Source organism: Spea bombifrons, chromosome 5 (genome assembly GCF_027358695.1).
Source record: "Spea bombifrons isolate aSpeBom1 chromosome 5, aSpeBom1.2.pri, whole genome shotgun sequence".
Classification (NCBI taxonomy): domain Eukaryota; kingdom Metazoa; phylum Chordata; class Amphibia; order Anura; family Pelobatidae; genus Spea; species Spea bombifrons.
Window position 1 is genome coordinate 102,058,144 of NC_071091.1, and position 12,001 is coordinate 102,070,144.

The window sequence follows — 12,001 nt, forward strand, 5'->3', positions numbered from 1 at the left end:
TTTACTAGTGGAAAGGTCCGATATTGGGTTTATTTCACCAAAGTTGGAGTTTATAGGAGACTTGCAATTTCAGCCACCTTCTGGTATAATTAAAAAGAAAGAAAGAAAGAAAGAAAAAAAACTAAACACAAACCCTTTCTGATGAAGAACCTTACTGCGGCCGGCCATTTATAAAGCATAATATGGATTAAAAATGCAAATTTCCCTGCTTTAGGGAATAATGAACAGTGTTTTTTTAAAAAAAATTCTAAATAAACCCATATATTGCCATTATAAGCAGTTCGCTGCACTGCACCCTGTCAAGCCAGCAGCAAGAAAGAAGAGTTTCATGAAATAGATTTTACGGAGCTTTACCAATTGGTAAAAAATGGCGAGTACAATAATATGAAATTTTTTTTTTTGTTTGAGAACATTTCAGGTGAATTGAAAAGATACATTATTTCAAATCTGTAGAATTGTATATTTCCAGTGGCATCCCCTCTACATTTCAAAAAATAAAAAAAAGTTTTTGTAAATATTTCCTTATATAGTAATGGATATAGATATATATTATATCTATAGAACAAAAAAATATTACATAAATATAAGTGCTTTGTTCACCTAGACAACTTAATTCAGATGGCCAAGGATACCCATTACGAGTCAAGAGCGCGAGATGGGGGTCAGTACTTTATCATCAATTACAGCTCCGTACCCTGTACTCCATTTTCTGTAACGTGCTAATCATAGAAAATTGAGAAAAAAAAAACAAAAAAACACTTTAAGCAAATGCTTTCAGGCAGCTTAACATAACAGACACGGTATGTCCTGGTACATAAAAAGGTACCTCAAAGGGTTTTCGGTGTAAGAGGTAGAAACGAGTGAAAGCAAGTCAATGGATGGAGTACAAAAGACCAATACAATATATAAAAAACAAACAAACAGATATTAACAGCTTCAGCAAAAGCAAATAGCCTTTTCGTAAAGACTATGAATACTTCAGTCATTTCCCAGTCAGTTTGTTAACTTGGCTTTCTTGTTCATGCAGAATAATATCCTTAAGAACCACATTTCTATGTGTCGTCTACACATTCGCCGTGCAACCTGGCTTGTCCTTTAGAGAAGACCAGGGTCCATCAAGTCCTCCTTGTAAAAAAACCATTCCACAGATATAGGCTTCTTTATCGGACAGTCTCGCCAATAATCCAATTCCATGGCCCAACCTTTCGAGACTCGCAGTCATTCGTAACATTTACAATATTTACAAAAGCAAAGTCATCAGACTCAGCCTGGAAAGAGCGCGTCCCCACCGGAATCCAACCAAGTTCTCACAAATCGAGGGTTTCATCATCAGAATCTGAACAGGTTGATGAAGTCTTGCGGGGAGAGGGAGACCAGGAAGCTCTCAGGATTGTTGGCCGTGCAGGGGTGCTCCGTACCCTGAAATAACAAGCAACGTTGAGATTGGTTTGGGTGGTACAAGAAACCTAGACACAAAGCTAACAATGGAATAGGGCATTCTACACCAAGGTCAAGCAGCATGAGGTTATTCAGGTATTCTGGATTAGAAGCACCACCTATTTAAAACTAAAACTTGGATAGCAGGTGGGTTAAGTCACCAAGAATACTCAAACCTCTTTATATTACACATTTTAAACACGCTGAAATCAGCCTCAATGAGATTCAACAGGCTTCTTTACTCAAGACAAACGGGCCAACCTTTGGATTAAAAGACATCACAGCTGAAAGAGGACTACGCTGACTGGATGGTGCCCTTCAATATTTAAATCAAGAACTGTACAATAGGAAGGAAGGACTGTGTGATAATGGGGCCTTACTTTCCAAGACAGAATGTGACAGTGCCGGCAGAGCTGTAGCGTGCCTCCATATTGTTCTCTCCTGGGGTAACATCGTACCAGCTTGAAGTACATCTTCTTCCAGTCCAGCTGCCCCTTGTCAGACAGGATAAGCCTCTTTCGAATCTAAAAAAAAAAATAAGAGAGTGTGATCTCTCCGCATCTTTGGGTGAAGAACTTCAAACTCCTATCACCTGAGACAGCTAACCAACGGTTAGAAGTCCTGCATATTCTGTGAAGACCCGTATTAGCTTACCTGCCGTTCTGTGAAGTGATACTGGCAAAGCTTTTTCCACAACACGCGGTCGTCACCGAGCACTTGTAAATCAGACGACACCTGGCCAAGGCACACGATGTCTCTCCCATCCGTTAACCTCTGCATGATGTTTAGTTGAAGGCACAACGGCAAATCCGTCAAGGTCATCCCTTTCAGGTCGGGCTAAAGACGAAAAAACCTCTTAACTTCTGCAACTAGGATTTTTTGAGTCTTAAATCTACAAGGCTTGGATCTCTTCTGTGCCACGGTTCACCCAATCACAGCCCTTTAAAAACATTAACATAGAACTGTGCAAAGCTTTGGGCGACATACAAGTGTCCTTGTTTATGAAATAAATCACATTTTGTCCATTAAAATAAAAATGGTTCATAAATCCAGCACAGGTTGGGTTAATGTTGTAAATGACTATTGTAGCAGGAAACTACCAATATTTAACAGAATCGCTTCATAGGCCCTTTATCACTCCCATCACTCCTGTGTTCCAATGGCCCTTTATCACTCCCATCACTCCTGTGTTCCAATGGCCCTTTATCACTCCCATCACTCCTGTGTTCCAATGGCCCTTTATCACTCCCATCACTCCCGTGTTCCAATGGCACGTTGTGTTCGCTGATCCAAGCTTAAGTTTAAAAGGCTAATTGATGGTTGGAAAACACTTTTGTAATTATGTTACAGCCAGAAATGTCATTGTTTTTGACAGCAGTGCTTATGACAATATATCCTCCCAGTCTAGGTTTACCCACCTTAGCAGCCAAAGAGTGATTTGCACATTCTAGTTAAAAATACAGCTTTGTTTACAATTATAGACCCTTGAATAGGAACACGATGTGCTCACCCCTAATTAATATCCTTAAGTTCCGGCTAGAATTTGTAGATCACCGTAGTGCATTGATGGCAATTAAAACATTTGATCTCTGTATCCCCTTGGATTGGTTCTTACCCTCGTGATCTGGATATTGTTCAGCTGTTGCTGCCAGTCAAGAATCGTCTCCATTCTATAAACCCAGAAGTTAATATTTCCAACCAGCACGGACTTGCCTACCCTTTGGACCAGGGTGCACAAGGAGGTGTAGAGGGTCTGAAGCAATTCTTTAATCAGACGAATATTTTGCTGATCTTCAAGGACTAAAGAATAGAAGAGGAAACATTAAAAAAAATAAAAAAAAATTTATATATTATATATACATATCTATATCTATATATATAATAAAAAAAATAAAAGAAAAAAATTTTAGAAGCCCTTTGGCACATATACAACATCCTTACCTTTTTGAACCACTTTTTCCAAAATATTCATATAATTTTTCTGGGCAATTCCACTTAGGGACGTAAGCTGGGATTTAGCAATCAGCTCCAGAAGCTGGAAAGAAAGAAGAGATATCAGTTACACTTTTAAAAGGCCCTCATAGAGTGCAAGTTATACGGTTGAAATAGATGCGATTGCACAAGACGTTAAGGTCATTATATATAGCGGTCAGTATTAATCAGCGATTACTCTTCTTTAAACAGAATCTGACAGTGAAGAAAATCTCTACATATCTTATAATTTAAGGGAAAAATTAATTCGATTTATCATTATGCGTTTCTTGGCAGGATTTTTGTTTTTGCACCTGTAAGCGGTACCGAGGACACAAAAGAAATAAAATAGCCAAAAATTAGCAACATTATCGAAGCACAATTTTATTAAATCCCATAGATAGAACAAAAGAATTATGCAAGAGCAGGTTTACAGCAAGATATTTTTAGAAGTTTATTTTTATTTTTTTTTTAAAGATTGTTTTCTGTCCCCTGATTATGTCAACCGTCCCAAGGGAAACACAAAACCACCACAGAAAGTTATTCTTATCCGGGCAGCTGGAATCATTAGAACATTCCCCGGAGTCGTACCCAGCAGTGACTCAACAAGTTCAGTTGGGCAATAACATTCTTATCCGCTCTTGGGTTACATGTTGTCACAGATCATGTGATAATCTACCCCATGAGTATGCGTGATGTGTAAACTCCTGTTAACCTGTTCCTGGACACAAAGGTGAAACCTTGAGACGAAGAGTAATGTAAGAGGGACGGCCGGAAACACTATGTTCTTATTCAGTGTCATTATATGCGGCACCTGTTACAATGTTTTTGGCTACTTGCTGTCCATGGAAGCTTGGGTGTATAGTCCATGAAATATTTAAGCCACCTACGACATTACTAAAAGTTTTATAGTTTTCCAGGAGGAAATAAAGAGCCTTAACATTTAATGTAGACATGATTCCGAGTCAAGGATTTCCACAATGATGATACCTCCGATAGCTAGGGCAGCTGTTGGGATGGTTATTAAGACCAGAAAAACAAAAAAAAACAAACAAACATTTTGCCACAGAATTGAACTGTGAACATTTAACCCCTGGGTAGACAGTCAAGAGCATCCTGCTTTGTTTTTTTTTTTGTTTTTTTATTGGGGAAAGTGGAACCTGAAAAATGGGCCATCTTCCACCAATAGATCTAAAAAGACCGCCAAGATGTTAGACCGCTACCTTCTATACTTAGAACCTCAGGGTATGTAAATCTAATGAGAGGGCATTTGTAAATAAATAATAAAAAAAATTAAAAAAGTGTATTTAAAAATTTACAAAAATAATTAAATGACATTATAACAAAAAAAAAAAAAAAAAAAAAAAAAAACACCAGGACATGATAATGTCAAAATAGTTTTCTTAAATGACCCATTAAGATGGGAGAGAGCTTTGTTTTGCTTTTTAAATAAGCCATCTTCTGAACTGCTTGCAAAGAGGTCAATAGGAATCTCGGCAGGGAACAGAGCTCTACCGGGAAGTTAAAACCAGGACAAAGTGTGAATATTAATTATTATCCTGAGATTTCCGCGCTCCAGGCGCACGGTGCTAGATTACCCCATCAACTCATCTGACGCGGAGGACACATCCAGGTTTTTAGATCCGTTTCAACAATACTTAATCCTGAAAATTATTTTTTTTTTGGGGGGGGGGGGGGTTAGAAGGTGTTGGCTTTAACACCAGCTGTCAGTTTGGAAATTATCTGCTGTATTTAAAAAGATCAGCAGAACGGTTATCAATCATCTGCACTTCAGCAGCCAACACACACTAGGACTAAATCAGAATGATGATTAGTTTGTGTCCGAGTTCACAGATGTTTTCCAGAAAAAAAGAAAAAGTTGCAGGAATTTGCTGAACGCTGAAGTGCCAAATTCCCTGCCGTTGGTAGAAAAAAAAGAAAGAAAAAAAAAAAAGGACATATGGGGTATTGTAATTATTTAATAGTAATACCCAATAATAGTTAGAAAAACAGTTTAATAGATATACAAATAAAGCAGCAAATGCATATTTCAACGAAAATTACTATTTCTGCACCAAAAATCACCCAAATACCAGCAGACATTTTATGGCCACAATGGGTTGAAAATAATTCCAATAAGATCCGGGGGGGGTGATTATAGGACAATTTATAATAGCGAAGGAGACTTTTAATGTGTTTCGCTTCTTCTAGCTAAATGCTTATGGGATTATTGTTTCATGCATTTCAGAGTCTAGTTGTTTTGTGATTTTATTTGTTTCTTATAGCAGCATAAAAGACAACTTGCAAATCATAATTCACCGGCCTGCCAAAATAAAAATCTAAATATTTATATTGCTCGTAGAAATTAAAATCAGATTTATTTTGTTTATTTATCTTCATAACTAGCCAGCCATTGGCCGTTGTAGTAAATCATCTTGAAGTCTCGCAGGACCCTCGATGTCGGTCTATGTTCAGAACGTACTTTGCGTGATAATCAAAAACTTGCGGTCAGTGCCGTCTCTAGGCTTTTAAGCCCCTTAAACCAGGTTCCCAGTGGCCCCTTCTTGCATGCACTTGCTAATACAGAAAAGTACTCCATGATGCTGCCCCTACTAGCCTGGGGACCTAGGTTGCTGCTTAGGTCACCCATATGGCAGGGCTGACAGAACGCTACAAAGAATGGATTCTCATACCTAATTCCAGGGTTTTAGGCATCATTTGCCCCTAAACAGATCATAAAAAGAATCCTACTTCTACACAGATTGAAACATATCGAATACTCACTCTGACGACGTAGTTAAACCGGCGAGCGTCCAGGATAGCGCTTGAGAAGTCTAAGCGATTGAAGGCCTCGCCGAGGGTACAGTAACCGTGCCTCTGGAAACGCAAAGCATTTATATCAATAACCATCGTTGTGCCAGTGTGTGAAGTAGTGGTGGGGGGTTGAGTTGACCCAAAATTGAGTTTATTCAGATTTCTTACCTCTTTCGTACTGCCTTTGTGCACATAGATCCATTTCTCTTGATGCTGATCTATAAGATAAAGTTACAATTTAAAAAAAAAGCAGGCCGGATAGGAGGCGAAGACACAGAAAATACCTCAACTAGCATCTGGAACATTCATTCGCATCGACTTGAGGCGATTCCGTTTTGTTTAGCAGCAGAGAATACATGATATTGTTTTTTATTATGAAACTGTACACAGAGGTTTGGATGGAGTCAAATGTCAAAACTGATTAAACAAAAACATATAATGATTGAGGCTTCTGAATAATATTAAAAAAAAAAAAAAAAAAAAAAAATCTGGTATATATTTTACATACAAGAGTTAGACTTCGCTGAAAATATTATTTCTCTCCTGAACATCACTCGATACATTGACAGCGACACGGTAAAAGTTTGCGTGGGAATCACCTTACATTGTATCTTTGTGTTGTTATTCAGCAGGTCCTTCCTCCTTTTCTTAGCAGCGACATCATAATTCAGATTATTGAAGAGATTTTCCTTATTGTTATCCACGTTGCAATAACTAAACAGAAAAAATGACAAAAAAAAAAAAAAAAACACATTAGAGAACAAATATATGCACGACATCAAATCATACACCATATAAAGCAAGTCTCTTCTGGAAGGGAAACCAATGTACCCACTACTAATTCTTTCCTATGAACCAAAGCTTATTAGATAAAAACACCCCTTTTTAATGATTCTTTTAGACTAAAATATGGAATAGATAGAAGCCACCGTGACAAGTCCGGACTTGTTAAATGCTTGGTGTTCTGGCGTAACTATATCCACCGGAAATACGGGTGCCGGGTCTGGGTAAGGGCCTGTTATTGTATACATTTTATTAGAACAGATGGTGTAACTAGACACGCAAATGACATATCAAACAGATTTGGGTACAGGTCCCCTAAACTGTGCCCTCGTAGGACCCGCCTCATACTGGAGAGCCAAGAATAATAATAATATGTCATTACGGGTTTAATCAAGGCAACCGGGACATCTGCGCTGGTTAAAGGACCCATACAGTCACACATTAAAGCGCTAGACGGCCAACTATCCGGTACTGGACCCCAATTCTCAGCCTGGCCAAGAGTGGTGGGGGTTTTGTTGCAGCAAGTCAAGTGTGAACTGTAATATAATAACATAATAAGAGTTAACGGTGTTCAGCTGCAACCAGTGTGTGTGCTGGGACTTATAGTCCTATGGCACCTACACTGAGCTATTGCTTAGCAGCATGATCAATTTAAAAATGTATAAAAAAAGTAATATATATACACATACATATATTTCTTGTGAATGATCCATGCAGCTTATTGTAACTCGCCTGACACAGATCAGGGCCCCAGCTAGACATTATAAACACGGCGCAGAACATTCTGTATTGTTTACATTAAGAAGAGGTTAAGAGCGGCTTCCAGCCGGCGCTGTGGGCGCTCGTTACAACACATCGCGTACAAAATTAGAACCGAGAACAGCACAAAAACACAACGTGACCCGTCTGTCAAGGACAGCGCTTCGCCGTGGAGCCGAAGGTGTTCGGTTATACAATAGGTTATGCAACACAAACTGGGAAATCATTAACCCTCAGAAAACGATTGCTTTTTAAGTGGGAGAAGCGAGCCATGCACTGCTTCGATCGGGCATTGAAAGGGTTAAGCTAGTCCGTAGACTGACAGTTAGGGCCACCATGCTTGGCACAGATAAAAGGAACCATGTGGCTGTCACGGAGGTCAAGGACTGACGATTTTTTTGGCACAGGCCTCCTGCCAATACGTGCATTACTATTCTGGTTGGCACTGAAAGGGTTAAAAACAAGTAAACAATTTGTTTTGGTTGCCGGTTACCAACACGTTAGCTGCCGGTCACAACGAGCCTCTGGCTAGATGATACTTTTGTTACACGAGAATACAGAAGGCCGGCTAAAAATAGTTTTTGTTGTCGGTCTGAATGAACGTGACACAGAAGTCACAAGAGCGGACGACAGACGCCGCCATCCACAGAGCTCTGTACCGGAAAACGCTCTCATATCACCCCCAAAAAAAAAACAAAAATATCTCGTTCCACCTACTCTGCTGAATTTAATGCTATTGTAACTAAAATGTCACATTGGAAACATGTGACACAAAAGTAGGCAGTAATAGGTTATTGCCATAGCAATCAAACTTCCAGAGAACATAATAGATCTGCAGAGTTTACTTAACATACTAGACAGGGCAACTAAGGATTTGTCTAAGTGGAACAGCACCTTTAGAGTCTTAACAGATTTAGGAGGGGGGGTAGAAGACGGTGGGCAGCCAGAAGGGCTGGCAAATCTACTTATTCTATATCATCATTTACTTATAAAGTTCCAATAATTTATGAAACAAGGATTTATACTTTTCTTCAACAACAAGAGCCATCCATTGTTGCCAATGTTTTGAGACATGTGAAGCTGCTACAGTGTAACAGGATTTGTCCTATACATATGCTGCTGCATTACAATGTATATTTAGACACACAAAGCCAATTACATATTTCCTAAATGCCAACAGCACTCAGCCGTGTTATTTCGCAACAATAGAATTAAATACAGACAATGCAGAAAGCATCCAAAGCAACGAAGCAAACACTTGGAGCAGATCCAATGCCAGGGATCTATAGATCTAGAGCCCTACAGACAGCGCCCTCTGCTGGAGACCAGGCGAAATGCAGAAGGAGCTCTGTGTCTCCAAAGCTCCGGGAGCCAAGGGGCTGTTTACATTCTGCCTTCCGATCATGTCCAGGCAGGAGGAGCCCTGGGTGACAGCTCCAAAAACCGGCAGCAGACCCAGGATGCACACACACACATATATATATATATATACACACACACACACATTATATATACATATAGTATATCCTTGAAGGTCTATGCAGACTTGATCTCAGGCACCAGCACAGTCACTGCTATTATCCAGCTTGCTACAATGTATAAGAACGCTCATAGACCAGGCAATCATTAACCTCTGCGGTGCTAAAGCCCAATTGAACACATTCCACCTTCTACATTAACTCATTAACACCCACACAGAGCTTTAGGCTCATCCCCATGGATGCCCATACAGCTGCTGCACCATGTTTAACCCTTCATTGCCAGAGGGGGCTTTAAGCATCACCCCCCCCTCACAAAAAAAAAAAAACAGAAAAACGTCATCGGCAGGAACTCACCTGCTGATGTCACCGACGAAGTTGCTTTGCTCATCCAGAAACCTTTTCCAGCCATCCCCTGTTTTCACCCAGCTCTGGCCAGGGGACCTCCAGTCCTGTCCTAGGAAAGGCATCTGGGTATGAGAAGGGTAAGAGGGTAAAGCTCAGATCCTTTGCGGGGTTAATTGCGCCACCTGCCCCTGTCTTTGTATTGTTGTGTTTCTGGCTGCTCGCTGCTGCTGCTGCATTATTTATAGAGCTGGCTTTGTTGCCGGAAGTGATGAGGACTCCGCCTCCGGCCAGGCACGTGGCTTTGTTTATAACTCCAGATCTTTGTTATTGCAAAATTCCGAGTGGAAATTCTACCCCCCGATCCCTGTCCTGAGAGCAGCAGCTGCTGCACTGTCACACTGGATCTACCCCTGGAGGTGAAAATACCCCCCCCCCCCATCCAACACCTGCTTGGGTTACTGGGCAGTGAACACTATGGGGGTTTTAATAGAATGGAAACTTTAACCCTTGTCCAGCTGACCAGCACAAGCTAAGTGCTGTAAACAGCTATGCAACCACAGTATCAGATGATCTGCCTGTGTGATGGGGCAAAAAACTCCAGTACCTACTACTAACACCTACACAGGGGCATTAAGGAACTCGATGAAGCCGCTTTTTACCTTGTGGCTCAGTTAAAGGATTGTTTTATATTTTTAAAATCAGCTCTTTTATTTCCCTCTGCTAAGTAAACCTACAGAGACCGGGTTGCTGCTTCGGTATTTAGGTTCTTGGGTATTTTATCGAATGTCTAGTAGTCTCAGAGTCTTCCTCCGTACCTAGAAAGTAGCCTTTTTTTCCCCACAGATGAGGGTACAAACATGGCCCTCCTCACCTGTTGTTTCTGTAAGTCATCTTGTTATGATATATACTACTTCTTATGTCCTGTCTACCCTTTGTACAGCGCTGCGGAATCTGATGGTGCTATATATAACAATAACTGTTTGGATAGGCACCAGTTCCAGGACATTAAGAAAGTCTGGCAGGGAGAGGATCAATCACATACCCTGAAGAGCATTAAGCGTTGGATGGCAAGAACTCCTCTCTGGTCTGAGCCGGTTTGTACGAAAGCATGAAGAAAGGTCATGGTCATCTTACCTGGAACTCCCAGAGTCACAACATCACCTGCTAGCTCCATTTATATTCCAGGCGGGCTGATGACACCGGAGGCTGCCAACTGTTGGCTTTTGGACTGATAATGAATACATAATGTAATACAGAAGTGCCTCAAAGATATCTGATAAATCAATGTTTCCAGAAGAACTGGGGTTTGAAACCACATGTTCACAACAGTTACATACAATACAGTAGTATCTTTCTGTGTATTTTCTAGGTAGAAAGTTGCAAAGATATTAAAAAGTTATGGTCACCTTGTTCAAATGTTGTTTTTTTTGGGGTGTAAAAGTCATGGTTGGGACTAAAGAAAGCACTACTTTCAGCCATACCTCATGGACAATGTACTTCCAAGGCATCTGTGGGTTGCTGCCTTGGTTCTTTTCACACCTGTACCTAACCGCTTGGGATGATTTGAGTTGGTGATCAGGTTTCCAGAATCAATGTTTAAGCCTCATCAAAGCATATGAGCACCAGTCAGTCATGGGTCATGGGTCATGGGTCAAGATGAAACAATGAAACAGTAGACAAGGCACTTTGAACTTTTGAGGAGAACAGAACATTCAGCTTTGGAAACACCAATTCCCTCTCCTATTTTTTATCAAGTGGTCCTTGTACCTCACAGAACTTCTCCATGCTAAGAACGTCCATTCTCTCCATGATTTGGAATGTTGTTGATGCTACTGAAACTACAGCAGCTTCAGTATGAGATGTGAAGAACAGGTTGGTGACCTCAGGACAGATGACTGAATAACAGCAGCATTTGTAAGAAATTTTACAACTTAATTCCATGCAGTTCCCGAAGGTAAATATTTATGAGAGACAAAAATCACAGCTGATTGATCTACTTTAAAGAAATCCTGGCGTGTGTAGTGGCTGATTAAAGCATCTTGTGTAAGTTGACACACACCTCTGTTCTTAAGAACCAAAACAATGCTAAGGGGAAGCACTGATCCATGTAAAAAAAATGGGTTTCAATCTCTTTCCGACGTTTTGTTGTAGTTATCTCAACGCAATGGGTCACTCAGAGTTAAGGTTTTTAGAAATGTTCCTTATATATATGGACCTCAAAGCTAGCAGGACTGTTTCTGCACCCTTTATATATTGTTATGTTTTCATTTATAAATAGTGAGACAAATCAGTATAATGGGGGCAACTCTTTAAAATATGAATCCCTTAATTTGCTGTAGTTACAGTTACCAAAGCATATTTGTCAACTAACTGTAATACCTGTAATCATGCAGGGAACTTTAATTATAAGG

General features: G+C 40.1%; 1 protein-coding gene across 1 annotated transcript; it reads right to left on the reverse strand.

Annotated features, from left to right (window-relative positions):
• Positions 1 to 748: 748 nt before the first annotated feature.
• Positions 749 to 9,773, reverse strand: FBXO32 (F-box protein 32). The gene is made up of 9 exons (XM_053467053.1): positions 9,600 to 9,773; positions 6,827 to 6,936; positions 6,391 to 6,440; positions 6,193 to 6,285; positions 3,379 to 3,472; positions 3,053 to 3,237; positions 2,092 to 2,274; positions 1,818 to 1,961; positions 749 to 1,419 (listed from the first exon to the last, which is right to left on the reverse strand). Exons 1-9 carry the CDS (start codon positions 9,710 to 9,712, stop codon positions 1,330 to 1,332), a joined length of 1,062 nt encoding a protein of 353 aa, XP_053323028.1. The 5' UTR covers positions 9,713 to 9,773; the 3' UTR covers positions 749 to 1,329.
• Between the last annotated feature and the right edge of the window lie 2,228 nt (positions 9,774 to 12,001).